The following is a 21,835-nucleotide window of genomic DNA, read 5'->3' as shown; positions in this document are numbered from 1 at the left end:
GGAGGTAAGTTCACGTATGTGGACACATCAACGTTTGAGGGTGAACTAATATTTTAAAAAAAAAGGTTTAGGGGGTAATAGGACTCCCGCAAAGGTTAAGTGTGTAGTTGGAAATATGACTGAAGCTTGAGGGGGCATTTGACCCTTTTCTCATTTGAGAATTTGGGATATTTGCCAAATAATAACAAATTGTATGGACAAACATTATTTGTCAAATTTTTCCCCAAATATTATTTGAGAAATCCATGGCCAAACGGGCCCTTAGATAGTTGTATTTTGATAGGACTAAATAAATATTTGGAGTACAAGTACATTATATGTTTGTACGAATACTTTACCGAAAAAACTCGAAAATTTGAAAAACCCAAAAAAATCTGAGGTTGAAAAACCCGAGTTTTATTGATTTGGTTTATAAATTCAAAAATCCAACACAAATGATTTGATTTGATATTTGAAAAACCCGAACCAACCCAACCATGTACACCCCTAATAGCGAGTAAGCATTTTCAAATAATATGGGCTCAATGGAACTTTGATGATTGTTAAAAGTATTAGGAATACTTTATTTGGACACCGTTATTTAATCTATATCACCATTTGAATATTTTTATTTGGCTATCCACTTCAAAATAACTTCAGATATGCGATGTTTGGAGTGAGGATTTGACAAGTCTAACTACATATGGTGAACTTCAAGCATAAATGGCTGAAGCTTAGGATGAAAAACAGTTGAATTCAACTATTTATGAACTTTAATCATATGTTTATGAAATTTGAGATATTTAGTCCGAAGTTAAAGATTAATAATCTTACACAAATAATTTCGACTTGAATATACTCAACAGTCAACAAGTATGACTTAAATAGTGATCCCGAAAATATCCATGCCCTTCGGCCGGATGAGTGAAGCCCATACGGCCCAGAATAAATTAAGCCCATACGAACTGATCCAATAAAAACCCTAGAATCCCTAAATTTAGGTTTAGAAATAGCGCCTTTCTCTTCATTCCAGTTCCTTCTTCTGTTGCCCTAGCCTCCGTCACTCCCCACCCCCTTACCCCTAGAACTTCCGGCGATAATGGTAAGCTTCTCTGCTACTGGTGTGATTAGTGTTGTATGTATTTTGAGCATTAAATGCCTGATGTGTTTGATTTTCGTTTGCAGGCACCTAAGAAGGAAAAGGCTCCTCCACCGTCTTCCAAGCCCGCCAAGTCCGGTGGTGGCAAGCAGAAGAAGAAGGTCATACCTATTTCTCTTGTTTTAATGATTTGTTTATTTGTGTTGTTTGTAACTAGGGAAAGTTTGAGTTTTTAATGCTGGGTTTTGAATGTGGAATTGCAGAAGTGGAGCAAGGGAAAGCAAAAGGAGAAGGTGAACAACATGGTTTTATTCGATAAGGGTACTTACGACAAGCTCATCACTGAAGCACCCAAGTACAAGCTTATCACCCCTTCCGTCCTCTCTGACCGTTTGAGGGTATGTATATTCTTTAAGTATGGATCTAGTTGTTATGTATTGAATATCAAGTGTGTTTTGTTCAATGTGAATATTTTTTTGCTTACAAGAACGAATTAATCAATTGTAACTTGTCGAATGATTCTACTCTGTTTATAAACTAACTCAATTATAAAGCATAGCTAGTGAACTGTGGTGTTATAGATTTTCTAAATACTTGTGTATTAGTCTAATGATTTAGTTCTAGTTGAATTTTAGCACAAGTCCTTTGAAACATAGTATGCGTACTCCAATTTGGATGTGGGATAACTGGTTTTGATAGTTTGTTTTTGTGGAATTGTTTGGTTGTCCTTTGGAAAAACCAAACTTTTATGGGGTGAAATTTGATTGTTTCAAGTTGATTAATCATTTTCAAAGTTACTTGTTTATGAAATCATTTTCTTAAAAGTGAAAAGAATGGGATCAAGATATAGATTCTAAAATTTGAGGAGCCAAACAAATAGAATTCAAAGATATTATTTGGGTGGTGGACCTTCTATTCTGAGAACAACATGACTGATTTTGTTAAATGTAGAAATTTTGGTTTATTAACTAGATGTTTGGTTTGAAAAGTGAATGAACACATAGTTCTCTTATAACAACATACCCATTATAGTCTCTCACAATTTTGAATGTGTTTTCCTCAACCAATTTGATTTTCAAACCAAACATTACTTTTGTTTTGTTTTGAAAAACAAACAAATCAACTATGTTGTGTTAAAACTAGAGCACTACATGCAATGCTTACTGCTGAAATGACAACAACTTTCTTTATGAATGCATTTCTGTTGTTTCCCTTGGTCCAAGTTTTTCATGAATTCATGTTTGATATTTTCTTCTTGGAAGACACCCAATGCTAATTACTGACTGGAAAAGCTTTACCTTACACTAATTTTTTGAAATGTAAATCCAAGCTCTGTAGTTGGTTCTCTATAATACTCATGTGGGAACCATACGTTTGGTAATCCATATTTCAGCTTGTGCTGTAATGCAGTGGTGTTGTTGCTTATTGTAGAGTGGTTTGTTGCAGATGCATTTTCCATATGCAGATATTCTTAATGCTAATATTAGTTCATTTTGATTGAATTTGCAGATTAGTGGATCCCTTGCCAGGAAGGCAATTAGGGAATTGATGGCTAAAGGTTTGATCAGGATGGTGTCTGCTCATGCTAGCCAGCAGATTTACACCCGGGCTACCAACACCTAAGGCTTTAATATTTAGACTTTGTTGTTTAATTAGCCTTCATTTTGTTTGAAATTCTATGTCAAGACAATTTTGTGCTATGAGTTGAAGATTTGTTACTCATTGAATTCTTGGTACTTCTGAAATTATGCTATCTTTTGCTGAAATCATTCTTGCCTCTAGTATAAGGTTTATGAATTGTCCATTGAGTTATTTCTATATCTTACAATATTTGTTTCATATTTCCTAGTAATATTTATTTGCAATACCGGTGTAGTTGTGGATGGGTTCAACTTTATACAAGATAAAATTTTAACACTCAATTCATTGTACTTTTTTAAACTATAGTTTTTGTATATTAATATTTTTTACAACTTTCACATATACTTTAATAATCTGCATGAAAGTAGTTTGTTTTGAACCTGTAGATAATAATAAGCAAACGTTTCTTTATAGAATTGTACGTTAAGGAAGGTCGTGATTCAACCATACCATATTTTATCAACTCTCTTGTTATTTTTGATATAAGTTATACCACTGACAAGCTTTTTTGAATTTCTACACCGAGCAATTAATGGAGAAGTTCTGATTAGTAACACAGTAGATATAAACTTCTAAACCAACACTAATTTCTCACTTGACATTTTAACTTTTTCTTTTTTACAAGATCCACAGTGAAGGAATATCTAGAAGTAAATACAAAAGGATACGAATATAAGACCTGCTGGCTGCTGCTTTGCAAGACATAAGAATCAATAATCGCAGTGGATACCTTTCTTATAACTGAGATATTGACACAGAATGCATTGACCTTCGAAAATTGGAATCCATCAACCAGCAGTTCTACACGCTCATCTTCCTAAACTAACCAAACATAGGGTGTGTTTGGTATGAAGGAAAACATTTTCCAATTTTCTCATGTTTGGTTGGGTTAAATGTTTTGGAAAATGTTTTCCAAATCAACTCATTTTCCTCAAATTTAAGGAAAATGACTTCCCTTCAAAACTTAAGGAAAACATTTTCCAAAACTCTCTTCCAACTTCCAATTAAAAAAAAATTGTTGAGAAAATCAATTTATTTGGTCCCTACCCTCAAACCAGCCCCCCAACCACCCCCAAAAAAATAAAAAAATTTAAGTTTGTTTTAAAATTCAATATTTGTACCCCACCCTCACCCCTACCCCCACCCCCTACCACCATCCCTCCCAAAAAAATATTAAAAGTTGTTTTTAAAAGATATTTCTAATTTCAATTTTTTATTTTTTTACACCCCCCACCTCCTACCCTCACCCCCCACCCCCACCCACCCCTCCTACCAGCCCCCCACCCCAAAAAAAAATTTAAGTTTGTTTTTAAAAAATATTTTTGACTTCAAAATTTCATTTTTTCCACCCTTACCCTCGACCCCCCCACCCCCCAAAAAAAAATTTAAGTTTGTTTTTAAAAAATATTTTTAACTTCAAAATTTCAATTTTTCACCCCCACCCTCGACCCCCCCACCCCGCACCCCCTACCAGCCCCCACCCCAAAAAAAAAAAAGTTTGTTTTTAAAAAATATTTTCAATTTCAACAATATTTTTCTACTCTAGTAAAAATAAAAGAAATTTTTCAAAAACATTTTTCATTCATAAATCAAACACTAAAAAAAAAAATCGAAAAATATTTTCTACTCACCAACCAAACATGAGAAAATAAGTCAAAAATCAACTTATTTTCCAAGAAAACATTTTCTAGGAAAACATTTTCCTTCATACCAAACACACCCATAATGTCAAACGTTATAACTCAAATTTCAGACTCGATATTTCGTACACTTACCATAACAACATTTGAAGGAATCACAAGGTAATTACAAAAGGACAAGAAAGGACGTCCACAAACAAGCTCAGAAATACAGCATTTAGAGATATATTCCCATCGACCACTTTGTACAAGTAGCCTATTCTGAACTATCTACACTGAGATAAAACATACAGAACGTCACAATTACCCTGATTTTGCCCAGCTACCACAGTTCTACTTTGACAAAAGCATTGCTGTTTCTACAAACAGCAACAACATACTATGGTCCACAAAGTCCTTGATATTTCATAAATCAAGAGGCATTCTCTGAAGAAGCAACCTTGTCTTTTCCAGACTCGAGATTAAAGTTGACGTGTGATTTATCACCAGATTCATCCAGTTTCTGCTGATTATCAGTTTCCTTCGCTGTCAGGAAACGACCCCCACATCCTCTAGCTCTTTTCAATGCATGCAAATGGCGTGATTCATGCAAGTAAGGCTGCAAGATTATTTTGCACTGTGAGCCTCCCAAGGTATTGGTGCTGGAAAAACATAGCCTCAGAAACAGATATTAGAACTTCTAATCATGGTGTAAGGCACCTTATTACCAACTGTATGCTATTGGATCTTGCAGCTGTTTCCAGCACAGTTGATAACCATCTTTGAGCTATTTATTTGGGAGTAAAAGATATTATTGATCAGAACCCATAACTTTCGACATACACATATTAATCATAGAGAAAATGGATTTTTTTGCTTGGAGAAAGATCCTTAATTACGAACCGGGAACGGAATCACTCTGTTCCCCAGCAACAATATTTTATTTTATTTTTGAAAAATACATCTAAATTATGTTTCCCAAAGATCAGAGCAATCTAAACTTTGATGGGCAATTGATCAATAATATAGAATATAGATGTTCTAGAATTAAGAGCTTTTGTTGCATCAGAACCTTTGTACAATGTAATGTGAAACTAATATGGTAAACTAGTAATTATTTAGATTTTTACGCGTAGCAACTGTAAATAGAGGAGATTAACGTTACAGTCCAGAAAAAATATACATTTGAGAACTTGCTCTACTGTCTCTTTCATGCTCTGCTATCCACACTTCACTTGCAGTATATATATTATTAGTAAAGGAAATTTTATGGTTTTGTTGTTAGGTTGGGACTCATAAGGAAACCCAATCATGATATAAAATTCTGCGTAACAAATATGATTGCAACATAGAACTCTACATTACTAAAGTGCATTTATATTTCCAGAATTAAAGTGTGCACTACTAATATCGGCCTAACTTATGCAGAAATCTATGTATTATTTTATGTGGGATAGAATGCAAATATTGGTCTACCAAAAAGTATATAGAAAAAGATGCTCTCATAGTAGATATCCCTGAATAAGAATCCCTGTTTTATTTTTTGATGTGTAACAACCCTCGCGTCATTATTCACTGCATAATAATCCCTATCTATTATTAATGGCATAATACTTCATATATATAATTCTAACATAACTAGTAAGTGAACCAAGCGACCCCTGTATGTGTTTAAAATAGCACTAGAAATGTGCAGACACTTAAAATATGTGCATCACAAACATGAATCATCTGGAAGGCTATTTAACACTTAACAGTGGGAAGTGATAAATCAACAGATGAACCACAAACAAGCTGTCAAGGTTGCCTGTAAATTGTGATATTGGATACTGAAGCAACATAGTATAAGAAATAACAAGACAAAAACATTTTTCGACAAAATACCTTCCTAGCTTTCAGAAGTTTCTTTTCTGACTCAGCTTTCGCGCGAGATTGTCGACGCCTCAAGATGCCATGATACTGTTTTGCATTAACAAAAACAGGTTCGTCTATCGCATCTGATGGCAAAGGAACACCCGCTTGTTGAATTCCCATTAGCTGAACGTGAACCTGACAGAAAATGACACAACTAAGCTCTCAAATTCATAGGGATATTTCATAGATGAAGTCCAAATGAGAAGTGTTATGAAAATGTAATACCATTGGTTGTGCTGGATAAGGTTGTGGAGGATAAGGCTGTGCATCGTACGGTGCAAAGATGCTCCTATAGTATGGGTCTGGGTATGGATAAGCTGTTTGAGCCTGCAACTAATGAAAAATCGATGCAGATTTATTATCAGAAAAATAGACTCAATATAACCAATCACCAGAGCGTAAAAATAAAATTAGTAGGCATAGAAACAGGCTTCAAATATTCCCCAACTGGTACCTTAAAGATCTGCAATCTCTATCAGAAGCCTCTAGTTTAAGACTGTCCAATAAAAATGAGTGTCCTACTAAGAATACTTAAGATTGCAGGTTATTATGTGTGCCAAATGAAGCGAGGGAGGGAGATAAAACATCTGGCTCCAGGATAATCCAGGAAAATCTTTATGCAGCGGTCCAAATAGGGAACAACGGATTTTCAACAACTGTTGGAAACAATTGTAGCACAAAATTTCATTCACAAAGCTGAAAAGATGGCAAAATTTAAAAGGTTTGCATTTAAACAAGTGTTTACTATATAACTAACTCTATACTTCAAGCTGCCGCATAAAGAGTCTACTTGATTCAGATCATCTTATCTATGGTGTACAAAGAATTCTGCTAGTGTATCCCTCCTATAGGACAAAGACTTACCTTAAATGAAACTCTAGGCCAGTAGACCTACAAGAAAATTTTAGCCAAATTGTGGCAAGTGTAGTTGTAGAGAGTGACAAACAGATCGAGCAATCTGAAAACGAAGCAATGCCTAGAGAATTAGTTACAAAATAACACAAGCTTGTAAAACCGGATGTTACTTAAAACAGAAATGAGAGATTATAATTAAAGTGTTTGTGTCTAACCCAACCATACCTGATTTACAAGACCAATGAAAATACCAGAAAACAAGCCCAAAATGGAAAATCAAACTCCATCACAAGGTCTTCAGTTATGATTGACAAACCCAACCATGATGGATCGTAAATATCGAGAAGTCATGAAATATGTATTCTTAATGTTACAACATCACCATTCAAAAACTTTATGCTATTTGCATAAGCACACACTACACAGGTACCTGTGTTTCTTCTTGCAACTGAATGTTCTTATTAGTGGTTCTAACTTCTAACTCTTATCAAGAGAAAGTCATCAAATAATCAAAAGCAATTTCATATATAAGCACAAAAAGGTCATTCCCTATCTTCAAGAATTATACAAATTTTCTTATTCCTCGTCAGTCGTCAGAGACTATCAACCCTTATTATATCAGCCAGGTATCAACATGACAATCTATAAGTAGAAATATTTCCATCCTACTACTGAATACATTTGGAATACTAAAGACACTTGATGCATTAATATCCTTTTCTTAGGTTCATACTCACCTATTGCTTTCTCAAATAGTCTGAACGACACCAATGTATTCTGCAATGCTATCTAATACGCAACTTTCTTCAATTTATAGGTTCGCGTGAAACATCCGACTATTCATTCATATGTCTAAAATAATATCTTTTGCATCATATGAATTTATCTCTAGATACAAGAATCCATAAGCACAGTCATAGCTCCATTATGCCCCACATTAAGATATTTATTATCAACTTGGCTTCCAGGCTTTTGCACAACCAACTATTTGGGCAGGAAATATACGCGGTTTCCTATTGGCTGTTACAAGTGTCAAAGTGGCGTCTCTGCTAATGAAGATCAGAACGATATCACACTCTTATTTTATTATGACCAAATATGAACATGTGCACTTCATCTCACAAAATAAAGAAGCCTATTAACAAGTGCAAAACGATAATACTCACAGAACCATCGTCAATATATCGACATGCCTATTACAATCAGTTAATCCTTGAGATATTTATAACCTATTTGACGTCTGACGAGACCCCTAATTGATTCATGACAGCAGTTATAGGATAACATCTGATCGAAAGAACAAGAGGGGGTTGCGTCTGTCAGCAAGAATAACTATCAAGTAGAAGAAATCAATTCAGGACTTAATAGTGATTTTCCAGAAATCTGGCGGTAGAAGTTAATTGGTGCATCAAATATACCATAGAATTTCCATTGCCATGCTGATTGGGCATAACATAGTGCATATTTGGTGTTACAGTGCCAGGGACAGACATTCCAGCTGCAGGGGATGAAGACTCGCTGTGAGCCTCTGATTGATTTTCTGACTGTTCATTCTCACTACCATCTGAAAATTTATTGCATTAACATAGGCATTAGAACCTTTTGTTCATGTAACCAAAAATACATATCCAATTCACTTTAAATTCCTACTGCTTTTGTCTGAGTTTACTGTGGTTCTTAACAAATTGAATGTGAAACAAAGCATATGCAGACAATAATTTATTTTCTTCTATCATGATAAGTCCAACTCATTTTGATAAGTCTAAACTACACAATGAAGGCATCAAAAGAATGTATTAAAAGATAATCAGTTCAACCAGTGTCATCAAACAATTACTCCTGAATCTTGACTACCTATACATAACCGGATTCTTCGCTATACAACAAATGAATTATCTTGTATATATTTTTTACATCTTTTGCTATTCTAGAATATTCTCCTATTTCTTTCATCCAAATTAGCTGAAGGATGCAAGCAGAATAGAATTCTTCCAACTGCCTTTATCTTCTTAATAATCTCTCACAACACTTATTTAAAAAAACAATCTTCCACAATAGTATGGAAAAATTCTCAAGCAGCACTTTTGATGTCATGAATGTGCTTCATATCATAAAACTGGAGGAATCACACAAAAAAATGTGCCAGATTGTACTAGCAGGAGATGAAGGGTTTGTATCATACTATTTGTGTAGAAGAGCAAGGCTACAGACATCATTTAGTAATGAAAGACATGTGAATCAAGCTTACTTCACAATCAACACAACATAGTGAAGGACTCGAGAAACAAATCTATACCGCCAACAAAATAGTATACTAAACCCCCATAAAATAACCTGAATGATAATGAAGCGAGGACGTCATGCCGCTGCTTGCCACAGAATCTCCAAAGTAACAAACCTATGCAGTTAACAAAAGATGGATCAGCAAAATAACAGCACACTCTATACCACAAAATATACATCCAGGAGCAAAAATAAATCATACTACAAAACTTAAATTCAACCTTCAGATATAATGATCAGACTTCTTTGATTGTCATGTCTCAACATTTCTACACATAAAACCATTTCCTTCAAATATCCATGCCACAAAGCCAAATTACTTGTAAAATTAATTCAGATACATCCCACTTCATATTTTTCATCTTTCAAACTACAAAAAAGCCTTAAAATTATATGATTTTTCACACATTCCAGTTCAAAACTCAATTAACTATGTAACGAAAAAAGTTTTAATTATTAGGGAAACAACAAATAACAGAAATTGCCAAGCTCAAATCCAATTTTCCATTCCTTTCTGCAAAAATATGTAAATCTAAATGAAATTCAATTAATCATACAATGAGTTAACGAATTCAGCGTATTACATCTCAACCTTTTCAGCATCTAAACTCAATTTCATCAAAAAAATAATAAATTAAAAGAATCAAATCCAAATAAAAGGCGTACATCGAATTCAACGCAAACAGGCAACTGAATAGTGAAACAGCTCAAATATGATATTTTACACATGCAAAATACACAAATAACGAAGCTCAATTTCTCAATTTCGATTCCAAATTCCACTTTATGAGTAGGTTTTTGAATAGATGAAGACGAAAAATTACCTTTCGGGAAGAGCTTCGTGTATAGAAAACCAATAAGCAGCTTTAATTTCTGGTGTTTTCTGTTGAATTTCCTTCTCTAGAGAGAGAGAGAGAGAGAGCGCTTTATTCTGTGTTTGTAACTGTTGTTGTTTACTTGTCAGGCGCGAATCAAAATTTAGTCGGACTTCAATGTGAATGTCGGAGATAGATTGAAAAAAAATTAAAAAATTAAAAAATTTGTGGTGTGAGTTTTTATGACATAGTTTTTTCACTATTCTTTTTACCTTTTTTTTCCGAATTTTATTTGTATTAAGAAGTGATTAAATTTAAATTCATCTGATATTTTATATTTGTATCAAGTCTAAATTCATACGTCAATATGACCTATTAAATCTAAATTCATATCCTCATTTGATGATATAGATCTCAAATATCCTTTCATAATTCATATTGATTGTTTGCCTGCCTACCCTTTTGTTTTTTCTTCTCTCTCTTTAAAAGCTTTATTTTTTTAAATATTAATCAATAATATTAGAAATTCAATAATTTTGATTAATTTAAATATAATGTAAAGTTTATTCAAGACCTTTAATTATAATTAATTAATTCAAATTGATACAAAGTAAAATCCCTTTAAAAACAATAAAAGGATGTACTCTATCCCATTATAAATTGATGATAAAATTATAGTCTCAATACTTTTTTCGTAAATGAATTATACTCTAATTACATGATTTATTGTATCTCAACTTGCCTTAAATAAAATAAAGTTATATTGATTTTATTAGATTATAAAATAGTTATTCTACAGAAAAATACATGTTTCATAACTTGGTAGATACTCAAAATTAGTCTCACTAAATTGCTTAATTTTAGGGTAACAGAAAAAAGAATTGGAGAAAATTCAGACAGCATAATATAATGCATAAACTATAAAAGGAATAACACATGTTTTTTTTTAATCTGTTTTTTATACTATATAAGAAGAAAAAAGAAAAAGGAAAAAAAATGGTAAACAGAATATATGTGGCTTGGAGTGAAAAGACAGAAGTGGTCCAAATCTTTGGCAGGGAAAAAGCAGTTGCAATTTTAGCCAGTAGTTTATGTGGGGACTAGATTGGTATTGTCAGCTAAATAAATTTGTTTTGAAAAATAAAAAAAGAGAGTAGAATAATGAATCTACTCCATTCAATATTTGATCACGTGGAAGTGGATTTGACCCAATCTTCCTACTTCCTTATTAGACAAGTGTCTTTAGTTTAAACTAAATATAAAACTTTAATTCAAGAATAAAAAGTTCTAAATTTTTTCTCTGCAAATAACAAATAAGCATGGTTAGAATTATAATACATTAAATTTTTAGGTTCGTCTTCGAACTATCGACAAAAACCTTAAAAAATATTTTCTTATTTGACTAACTTGATCTGACACGTGACATAACTAGTGAGTTCAAACGCTTGTAGTAGCATGAGACTCATAATAAAAGATTGAGAGAAGTGTTGGAAACACCCTTAAACTAAGAGTTTAGAGGTATGTTTCACTAATGTTGCAAGATCGGAAATGTATTTAAGTTAATCAAGTAAATGAGTATTTTAAAGTTGCAAATAGTTCAAGAATGATACTAATGATTTGCACCGAATGAACATCTTTACTTGTTCAATTATTTAAACCCTATTATACCTTTATAGTCATTTTTTCAACGCATTGAATTACGGAAAATTAATCAAAAATAATTTTAAACTATGCAAAATTGAACAAAATATTCTCCATTAATACTTTAGTTCAAAAATGTCCCTATAATTATTATTCGATAAAAAATGCACTTTTTCTACTACTTTGATCCAACAATGCCTTAATTATTGCTTCTAAAGGAATATGTTTGAAGTTAATGCTAGAGATAGATTGCGCTTTATATACTTGGCACCAGCTATAGCTCCCTTACTCTTGATTTTTTGTTAAAGAATGACAAAAAGTTCCACATCGGTGGTTAATGAGATGAGTGGACTCCTTATAAGGCTTGGGCAATCCTCCTCCATTTGAGCTAGCTTTTGGGGTGTGAGTTAGGCCTAAGACCTAATCTAACATTTTTGAATCACAAACTCCAAAACCAACACTGATACCATTCCCACTTTTGGTTAACTAACTAATTGAAATAGAATAAACAGGATTTCTGCAATAAAGAGAACTTCATGGAACACATCTTTAACTGTAGAATACATTAGACAGCAAGACACATTCTACAAGCTGACTAGGCCTTCTCACTTATGTATTTTAATCATGGACAAGGCAAAGAGAGGTTGCTCCTTGTTCAAGAAAATACATTGATCAGAAGACTTCACTGATTGCTAGATGAATAAAACCTACTCCTTGGACAAAAACAGTACTACTACTACTACTACTACTACAACTACAAGTGTCCTGCTACAATGGACATCATTGTTCTTTCCATATCCTACCAGTAACTCTAAGCTTCAACTCTTTCCGGTCTCCACCAGAAAAGAAGAGCGCCATATTACGTTGAATGATGAGGCCATCAAAACTGTCTCGAACTTTACGGTGACTGTCCCTGATGCTTCTAGGTACCCCTTGCCAAATCAGCTTCCTTCCGTTGCCTCCTACTTCAAGACTGTAGCTAAAGTTCTTTGCCGATTCATCATCACCCATGAAACGTAAAAATGCAATATAAACTGGTGCCATTCCAAGTTGAAATGCTTCAAAGTGTAAACAGAAGTACTGACCAAAGCAACTGAAAACCTGGAGGAAAATTTTACAAGAGAAAAATTTATGACGTATTCAGATATAAACACAAAAGGTATAGGACCAAAAATTAAGCAATAATATCTGCTAAAATCATCTAAAACCACCGTGTTAGATTCCACACAGTGACAAGGGAAGTGCACAAAATAGGTTGCATCATAACATATAACCAGTTGAGTATAATCCGACAAGCTACGCATCACTCTCTGAAGCTCATTCTCTTCGTCATAAATAATCCGTTTTGCCACAAAATGACCTGGACCAATAGGGAAATTCATTGGGTCTTTAGCTGGGTAGCCAAGTGCGGAACGGATGATTGTTGAAAACATCTAAGTAGTAAGCTCATCCTAAGATGAATGCTCTCCCATTCTGACTTCCAATTACTAGTACACTTATTGTACCTACTCACTCCAGAAAGAGACCCCCAAAAGGCATGCAGCGCAAAGATGAAGGTTGCTCAAAGTTTTTCCTGGCTAAGGTTCTCCCCAAAAGAAAAATTTACAAAAAGGTCCCCTAATCTGTTCAGATTATCATGTCCCTTGCTGTAAATATGATGCCAAGTATTTGATCATCCAGATTCTAAAGGCTCCCCAAAAGAACAGTCATTTTGCAATGGGCAGCCAAATTACAAATCCATTTCTGTAGCCAAATGCCTTACCACTGAGATAAGAGTATACAGTGTTTCAGACAAAAGATTGAAGGGTTTCCAGCTTATACAATCATGCAAATCGTTAACTAAAAGTATAACCATAAAAATAAAAAAAATAAAAAACCACCAAGCTGCTACCCACATCTCCCACATTCTATTTTCTCCAAAATTAAAGGCTACAATATGCTAAAAGTATAAAATATCCTGACCATATAATGTGACCCATAAAAAACAAACACTACAGACAAATTTTCACCAGATATGACAAACAAGAAAACTATTGGTTGGGAAAATTATGGCTTCAAGAATAAGACCACGGAACTACAATATGGTTCCAGCATTGCATTCTTAAACTGGATTAACAACCTTAACCATTTGCTCTTCCCAAAAATTAGTAAATCATATAACCACTTAGCAATAAGAACTCTCACATAATATATTTTATGAACACTAAGGAGGCATTAACACGAATTGGATAAAAGATCGTGTCATTAGAAATATAATTAGCTATGTAACTTTAACCCAAAGAAAAAAACTATTCATTTGTTTTATGAACCAATATGTTCATTCATGTGCAACCTCTTGGGTACACCTGTTGGTATTTTTATCATCTCATGGATAAGAGTATATCCTGAGTCAATCTTATCCGTTTTAGTTTTAAGCACATGAGTGATCAATCAACTATTCCTCAATCCAACAAAAACTTATTGCACCAAAAACCTTCAAAGCGCTATCAATACATCAAACTTAATAGAGACTTCCAAATAGAGCTGAAAGTCTCCTCATCATCCAATTTAAAACACTATATAATAAAGCCAAGAGGAGTTTGGAATTTTTATTCGTTCATTTTATGAACGAACTGAACTTATTTTAAAAGTAATATTTTTCCCCCGATCATTACAAACAAAAAGTAGGGACGTCAAATAGAACTCTCGAACATCTCAACTGAAAAAACTAAAATAAAAAGACTTAGTCAGTCTCAAACTCACAACCTAAAGTCTATGTGCCCATGCTTCATAGCAAAGAAATCACAATATTACCATTCTCCAATACACAAATCTAGCACATATCATAAATTTTTGTCAGAGCTGCCTAATTTCTATTAGACTTAGACCACAAACTAATATGAACTGAATGGAAGAAGGGCAATCATACTTACAGTGAGCATCCATGTAGCATTTTCCACTTCATGGGGATTTGACTTCACATAGCGATGGTTGAAAGTGCTTCCCATGTGCATATCAACTTTGTGATCATCTTTTAAATGGGCAACTATATATGGTATGTCGCCAATGACAGTGCACTCTGACCCCGCATAGGGACAATTATAGGGTCTGAATGAGCATTGTGACTCATGCTTTAGCTTGCTGTAGTAAGGAATGATGCCTATGCATCCAAAGCTCTGATATTTACATGGGAGTTCAAGAGATGCAGCAACCTTCTCCAATGCAAGACATCGGATATTACCAAGTTCATGCCTACATGTTGGACAGCGATTATGAACCCTAGGTTTGCAACCAGAACATAGTGTGTGACCATTGGAACACTGCAATAAGGGCAAAGAGATAGAGAAGAATTAACTACTGCATATGCAAGAACAAGAGAAAATGATAACAATCCTTTATAATAAATAGAATAGATATGCCAAAGAATTAAGGATATCACTCCACTAATTGTTAGTAAGTGTGAATCAGTTCTCCCTCTGTTCCAGTTTAAATGGAACTATTGGGAATCAAACAATGTTTCTTTGACAATGACTATTTCAAATACGTTCTAAATATATTTGACAATATAGAACTGATTTCTTGTTACTTTTATACAGTTCCAGAATATGTAAAATTTATTCAAAAATTAATAAGTTGACAACAATGGCCCAGTCCCAAATAAGTTGGGTCAGGTTATAGGTTTATCCAAATAAAATTCATTCCAGACCAACAATAGACGAAATAAAATTAAAATATAACAATGTCCACACTACCCTTGTAATCTACAACCCACCATTGAAATGGAGGAGTATTTTTTTCACTAACGTCTCTAAAAGATAAAAGAGATAAATAGGAACATGTAAATTAACTTCATTCTACACTATTCTAAAAGAAGAAACTGACGAAACTACCCCTTTTCCCCTTAACTTATCTTTTACTTTTTTTTTTTCATTTGTTTATATAAAGATTGAAACATCTGTAAGAGCAAGAGGATAAGAGAACATTTTCTTGTTGTATGTAACACTAAGCAAAGGCTAGTAAGGATGTCAGCATTTATCAGCAAAAAATCAGATATTCACACCTGATGGATGGGTGGATACATAGCATTTAAGCATACAGGACATTCCAATAATTCACGAACACTACTGGAAACAGTCACATTAGGTTTTGCTGTATGTTGAGCAGGCTCATTCATATGTTCACCAATGACCGTGCAGTCTTCGTTTTGTGGAGGATGAATGACCTCAGGTTGACATCGCAAGTCATCAAAATAAGGACTTACAGCTGTCATTGCTCTTATAATGTTGTTAATCCCTGCATATGCCGAGTATTCCATCAAATATGGTTATATACCTCCATAGTTGGTGATAAAATAAGCATGCAGAAGTTGATAATAAGATACATCTTTAAATTTTCAGTAACACCTCATATGATGTAAAATAACTCAGTTGAGAGTATATTTGGTTTCAGCAGACAGGATCCAGAATAATGAACTTTCTTTTATATGACTGGTGTCCTGGCCAGCTTACGGGCACCTCGACTAATTCTACTTCTCCGCTGGGATTTGAACATGAGATCTAATGGTTCTTACCTTCTTCATTGACCACTAGGCCACACCCTTAGGTGCCCCATAATACTTAACTTTAAAAGACACAAAGCTACTTACACACAGCAAAACAACAACACATGCTCATTACAGCTTCATTGATTTGACCATCAAGCTACACACCGAGTTACCCAAAGAAACGGATATTAAAATTCTCTTTATCCAACAACATCCAAAATGATGTTTTATTTACCTTTAGTGATGTGATTTTCTCTTAGAGCTCATGGCTCCAAGTAACAGAACAAGAAAGAGAGAGAAATCCCCATTATACAAGCAAAGGCAATCAATTATTTATAGTTAAGTTGCCAACACTGTATACACCAAAAAACCAACAGTAAACAATATTAAATTACCCAGGTCTACTTATCTTCATCTGCTTAGGTTCAAAATGATTTAATTTCTGAAAACACAATTTAGAGTTTTAGGCATTCTTACTTTCACATTGATCTCAACCATGCTCTCAAGTCTTCTCCGGGTGGATTGACTTGACAAATAAAGCACTAAATTGACGAACTATTTCAGAATATAGAAATGCCAAAAACAAAGCAGATTGAGCAACAATCCAAGCGGACACATTCGATACAGTAACACAATCGTCTCTAAACTACACAAGATCACAATCAATTAAGCCAGACATTCTTAAATATAACCACCACTAGGTGAACATGTAAAACAAAAACAAATTCAAAATAATAACTGAAAGACATAATTCTCTCACAAACCCACATATGCACTCTCTAGTAAAACCCACAACCCAGAAAAATAATATCTTCCTTCAGCAATAATAAAAAAGAAACAAGGAATGAAACTATAGTTTTTGATTTTGAGACATGGGAATGGAAAAAAAAATCTTAGGAGGAAGCACAACCCAAATGGGCCTAACCCGCACAAATCCGAATTAGTCGAGCTCCAATGCAGCTATCAGACACCCAATGAAAACCAAAAAATCACCCAAAAATAATAAGAATATATACTACATGGCATTTTGAAAAGGGAAATGAAATATGCATACCTAGGTTTTAAGCTGATGCGGATCTAGAAACTCAAAACCCCATTAAAAATAGGTTAAACCCTGAAGAAGCGAGAAGACTTGCCATTAACCTGGATTTTTTTTCAAAATTCAAAATGAAGGGATTTCAATTTTCAAATTTAAAACCCAAGGAGAAGAGAGAGAAATCTCGAGAGAATACAAAAGAGAGAAGAAGAGGATTTGGGGAACTGGAAAATTTAGGGGCCCGCCTGCGTTTGCAAGTTGAATGTGAACTTAAGACAAACAGGGTTTAGTAAATAGGCAGTAGGCGCCAAATGGGGGGATTTGGATTTGGTGGAGAAGAAGAGAGATACACTGCCCCTAGATTCCAGCGTTATTTTTTTTTGGATAAATACTTATTTGTGTTCAATATTTACCCCAAATTTCTGTTACTTGGCATTTATCTTTTCTAATTTTAGTTGTCCAGTGTCCACGGAACCATCAATTCTCGCCACTTACGTACAATTTTTGCTAAATTACAGATAAAATGTTATTGAGACAATATTATTTTAGCACTTATTTATCAAACACTAGAAAGAAAAAAAAAAAAGAAGTAAGAAACTCACTTCCTTCTAACATTTTCTTTTTCGGTTTTTGTAATAAGAAAATAGCTTTAAATGAACCAAGTAAGATGATTTAATAATTCTCCTTTTCTTTCAACACATTACCTAGACAAAGGCAAGCAATGGAAAAAATGGACATAAATCACGTATAACATGCATTAAGACGAAAAAAAAAAACAAGAAGTACAACACATTCCTACTACTTTTTTTATAATGTGGTATTGCACCTCGATTAATTCAACGATATATTTGTCACCCGCAAACACATTTATCAATTTTATAAGATACATGTCACCTTCCTAGCAAGGTTACTATTTTACCAAAAAAAAAATAGTATTATGTACTATTATTCACGTCTTTTAGTTGATGATTTTTTATGGTACTGCTTTTGTATTGACAATATGTCGCTTCTAGAAATAAAATTTACATGTTTGACAACTATGTGTAGTAATTAATACTCTTCACTGTACCCCACAATAATTGATAATTCAAAATATTTAAATTATAGTTATATAAAAACTTAATTGAATCTCAAAATTCAAACGGTGACCTGGAATAGTCCCTAACTATTACTAATTTGTCCTTCACCATGTAAATTTAAATGAGAGATTAGTAGTACATGTGAGATGATAATGGGAAATAGGGTTGATCCAAGTAGTAGAAGCAGGTCTTGTTGATTCATACAAAGATGAATAAGAAGCAGAAGCACCAAATGAGTAAAATAGTTCTTCTTATTGTTGACGTTGGTTCCGCGAAACCAAGGCACGTAAACCTTGTTCTCTGTACCTTTAACTGTAGTTGTTTCAACAAATGTAGCTGGATTGTTTGACTTGTCTACTAAATCATGCATAGGGACCCACCCAAATCATTCTTTACTCGCTTACTAATATTCTTTACGGAAAAGGGTCAAAATTGCCCTCGAACTTTATGAAATAGACCATTTATATCCTTCGTTATATTTTGGGATAAAAAATGCTCCTACTGTTATCCTAAGAGACCACAAATACCCTCAAGAGTTAACACCCCAAATTTTTGTTGACGTGGCAAGCCACGTGGGACTAATCCTTCCACCTAAGCGTTGCCAACTAGGATTCACTACAAAAGAACTAGACCTTTAGCGGCAACAATAGTCGCCACAAAAGACCAGAAAATTGTCACTAAAAGTTTTTAACATTAAATTCTAATTTTGTGTTTTTTTCTTCATTGTTTTTAAAAAACCAAATATGATATCGATTAAGTAGGAGTTTGAAGACACTATATGTTTTATTTTTATGTCATATGTAAATGTATAAAATGTACAATGATGCATTTTATATATATATATATATATATATATATATATATATAGTAGGAGATTTGAATCGAGAAGTAATTTTGATTATTTTTCGTAATAATATTGGATGTTTTTAATATGGATATTGCAAGTTATTTATTTTAGAAAATTAGGTCGCAATCGAAAATTAATTATCATATTTTTTTGTTGAAAAAATAGGTTTTATTAGCGAATGGTTGTTGGAGCCTTAGTCGCCACTAAAAATCACTAATAGCCTTTAGTGACAATATTTTGGGATTTTGTGGCGACTTTGTCGCCACTAAAAGTCAAGTTCTTTTGTAGTGAATCTTAGTTGACAATGCTTAGGTGGAGGGATTAGTCCTATGTGGCTTGCCACTCACAAAAAATTGGGGTGTTAACTCTTGAGGGTATTTGTGGTCTCCTGGGATAAATGCGGGGGTATTTTTGATCCCAAAATGTAATGGAGGGTATAAGTGGTCTATTTCGCATAGTTCAGGGGAAATTTTGACCCTTTTCCGTATTCTTTACGATACGGCAGATTCTTAGAATAATATTCTTTACTCGCTTACTATTGGTCATGCGATACGGTATCATGATACGGAATCATGACATGAAATTGAAGTTTAATTTTATTTGAATATGTGATATGAAATTTTTGTGTTGTATATTTTCTCACAAACATAAAAATCTCATAAGTTGTAAAACTATTAAAATAGCTCTAATTGTTTATTTAATCTTATCAAATAAACAAAAAATTATAAAATCGCATAATAAATTATTACAAAGCTATTTGTTCTCCACTTAAGTAATTGTTTCATCTAACTTTAATTTAATTTTTAAAAAATGAACATAAACTGTAGTGTACTAGTCTTTATTATAATCCTTCCACATAATACGGACCCGAGAAGACGAACCAACATTGTTACTTTGAGCCATTTGTTGGTCAATATCATCCGCAACTATATTTTCATGCTCATAGACCATAAATATTTCATCACTTTAACAATCGGTTGATGTGAGTTGAAGTGACTATATGTTGGTGAGAATAATAAATTTTAAAAAGTAATGATGTGATTATAAATTTTATTTATATATGAAATAAAGGGTTAGTAGATATAAATGTGGGGTTGGTTTAACAAAATATAAACTTGTGGATCAATTTTTGTATTAAAAATATCTCAAATTATGATATGGAATGATCATATAATTCCATATCATGGTTTTTGGAGAATATGAAATCACATCTCATGATATGGAATCATGAGATGGAATCAGCGTAAAATCGCATGTCTAAACGCTGATTCCATCTCACGATACTACGATATGGTATCGCATGGCCAAACGCCTACTAAAAAATATAAGTTAAAAATCTATTTTTTTCTTAGGATAATATTTTCTTGTCGAAATTATCTTCCTACTAAAGTATATAATAGTTAAGTATGTACTAAAATGAACTTATATTAGCTTGTAAGTAGCGACAAAAGTTGCAACTGACAGTCATTTGGTGCGATACCGCTCGCCAATGAATGTATTATTTTAAGTGGCGACTTCATTTGAAAACTTAATTAGGTGACGACTTTATTATATATTGCAATAGAAGAGAGAGAGCGTAATGCGATGGATTGAAGTCCAGACTTCTAGATGTAAGTAAGAACACAAATGAGCCGACTTTTCCAAGTTAGAGGTGTACATGACCGGGTTGGTTCGGGTTTTTCAAATATCAAACCAAACCATTTGTGTAAAAAATAATAATTAATAAATCAAACTAAACTAATAAAATTCAGATTTTTTCGGGTTTTTCAACCTCGGGTTGGTTCCGGTTTTTCAAATACCAAACCAAACCAAACCATTGTGTCGAATTTTTAAATTGATAAATCAAACCAAACTAATAAACCTCGGATTTTTTCAGATTTTTGGATTTTTTTCGGTAAAGTTTGCATACAAACATATAGTTAACTTGTGCTCCAAATATTTCTTTAGTCCAACTAAAATACAATTATCTAAGGTGTTTCTTAAGAAAATAACACAAAATATGAGATGAGTACTGATGACACTAAAATATTCAATAAAAAATAATAATGAAATCATCATATAAAATAAATATTGCAAAGTCATAATGAAAATAATCATAATTTAAAAGTACTAAATCATGCTAAAATAAGTTTAATAAGTATTAGTTACATTACTAAATATTTAAGGAAAATTAAAATTAGATTATGTATTTTAATTGTCTAAACCAATGTAAAACTAAAGAACAAATATTCAATATTATTGTCATTCTTAGTGTTGAATTGATTTTCTTTTTGCATTAGTATTAATTTGATTTTGATTTAAGTTTTATTATAATTATCAATATCTATGAACTATAATCTTTATTGGACCATTCCGAATTCTAAGTTTTAAACTTGAAATAATATATTAAAAGATAAAAACTATGAAATAGTATAAGAAATATTTTAAAATTATATCAAAGTAAATAATTTTATGTATAAAATAAAATTTTAAAATTACATATATAATGTCGGGTTGGTTTGGTCT

General features: G+C 33.0%; 3 protein-coding genes across 8 annotated transcripts in view; 1 reads left to right on the top strand and 2 right to left on the bottom strand.

Annotated features, from left to right (window-relative positions):
- The first annotated feature begins 1,134 nt into the window (after positions 1-1,134).
- On the top strand, positions 1,135-2,812 carry LOC125836385 (40S ribosomal protein S25-like). The gene is made up of 3 exons (XM_049515560.1): positions 1,135-1,239; positions 1,342-1,476; positions 2,588-2,812. The coding sequence occupies exons 1-3, from the start codon at positions 1,135-1,137 to the stop codon at positions 2,699-2,701; spliced, it is 354 nt and encodes a 117-aa protein (XP_049371517.1). The 3' UTR covers positions 2,702-2,812.
- Positions 2,813-4,457: 1,645 nt separating this feature from the next.
- The window catches only part of LOC125836542 (nuclear transcription factor Y subunit A-7-like), a 158,952-nt gene continuing 141,574 nt past the window's right edge, over positions 4,458-21,835 (bottom strand). For 2 of the 5 annotated variants that reach the window (XM_049515716.1, XM_049515715.1), the window contains exons 2-7: positions 10,215-10,300; positions 9,442-9,505; positions 8,526-8,671; positions 6,478-6,585; positions 6,223-6,387; positions 4,458-4,957 (exon numbers count right to left, since the gene is read on the bottom strand). In XM_049515716.1, the coding sequence (XP_049371673.1) occupies positions 4,772-4,957; positions 6,223-6,387; positions 6,478-6,585; positions 8,526-8,671; positions 9,442-9,469 (633 nt within the window). In that variant the 5' untranslated portion in view covers positions 9,470-9,505; positions 10,215-10,300 and the 3' untranslated portion in view covers positions 4,458-4,771. Of the gene's footprint in view, positions 5,001-6,222; positions 6,388-6,477; positions 6,586-8,525; positions 8,672-9,441; positions 9,506-9,611; positions 9,890-10,214; positions 10,301-21,835 lie in introns of those variants that run through there. The other 3 variants (XM_049515718.1, XM_049515717.1, XM_049515719.1) reach the window with 3 other exon arrangements.
- Positions 12,323-17,736, bottom strand: LOC125836539 (E3 ubiquitin-protein ligase DIS1-like). 2 transcript variants are annotated; one of them, XM_049515713.1, is made up of 4 exons: positions 17,423-17,736; positions 15,886-16,118; positions 14,759-15,145; positions 12,323-12,947 (listed from the first exon to the last, which is right to left on the bottom strand). In XM_049515713.1, the coding sequence occupies exons 2-4, from the start codon at positions 16,093-16,095 to the stop codon at positions 12,627-12,629; spliced, it is 918 nt and encodes a 305-aa protein (XP_049371670.1). In that variant the 5' UTR covers positions 16,096-16,118; positions 17,423-17,736; the 3' UTR covers positions 12,323-12,626. The 2 variants fall into 2 exon arrangements, with proteins under 2 accessions (XP_049371670.1, XP_049371669.1); XM_049515712.1 differs by lacking the exon at positions 17,423-17,736 and having other exon boundaries at positions 15,886-17,138.

The sequence above is a fragment of the Solanum verrucosum genome, unplaced genomic scaffold (genome assembly GCF_900185275.1).
Source record: "Solanum verrucosum unplaced genomic scaffold, falcon-dt-bn FXZP01000278.1, whole genome shotgun sequence".
NCBI classification, from domain to species: Eukaryota; Viridiplantae; Streptophyta; class Magnoliopsida; order Solanales; family Solanaceae; genus Solanum; species Solanum verrucosum.
This window is presented reverse-complemented; position numbering and strand designations above follow the sequence as displayed.

Coding starts and splice junctions, on each gene's coding strand:
- LOC125836385 (XM_049515560.1), top strand. CDS start 1,135: ATGCCTGATGTGTTTGATTTTCGTTTGCAGGCACCTAAGAAGGAAAAG. Junction 1,240..1,341: donor GTGGCAAGCAGAAGAAGAAG/GTCATACCTATT, acceptor GTGGAATTGCAG/AAGTGGAGCAAGGGAAAGCA. Junction 1,477..2,587: donor TCCTCTCTGACCGTTTGAGG/GTATGTATATTC, acceptor TTGAATTTGCAG/ATTAGTGGATCCCTTGCCAG.
- LOC125836539 (XM_049515712.1), bottom strand. CDS start 16,140: ATGGAATACTCGGCATATGCAGGGATTAACAACATTATAAGAGCAATG. Junction 15,146..15,885: donor TGTATCCACCCATCCATCAG/GTGTGAATATCT, acceptor CCCTTATTGCAG/TGTTCCAATGGTCACACACT. Junction 12,948..14,758: donor ATGCTACATGGATGCTCACT/GTAAGTATGATT, acceptor ATTTTCCTCCAG/GTTTTCAGTTGCTTTGGTCA.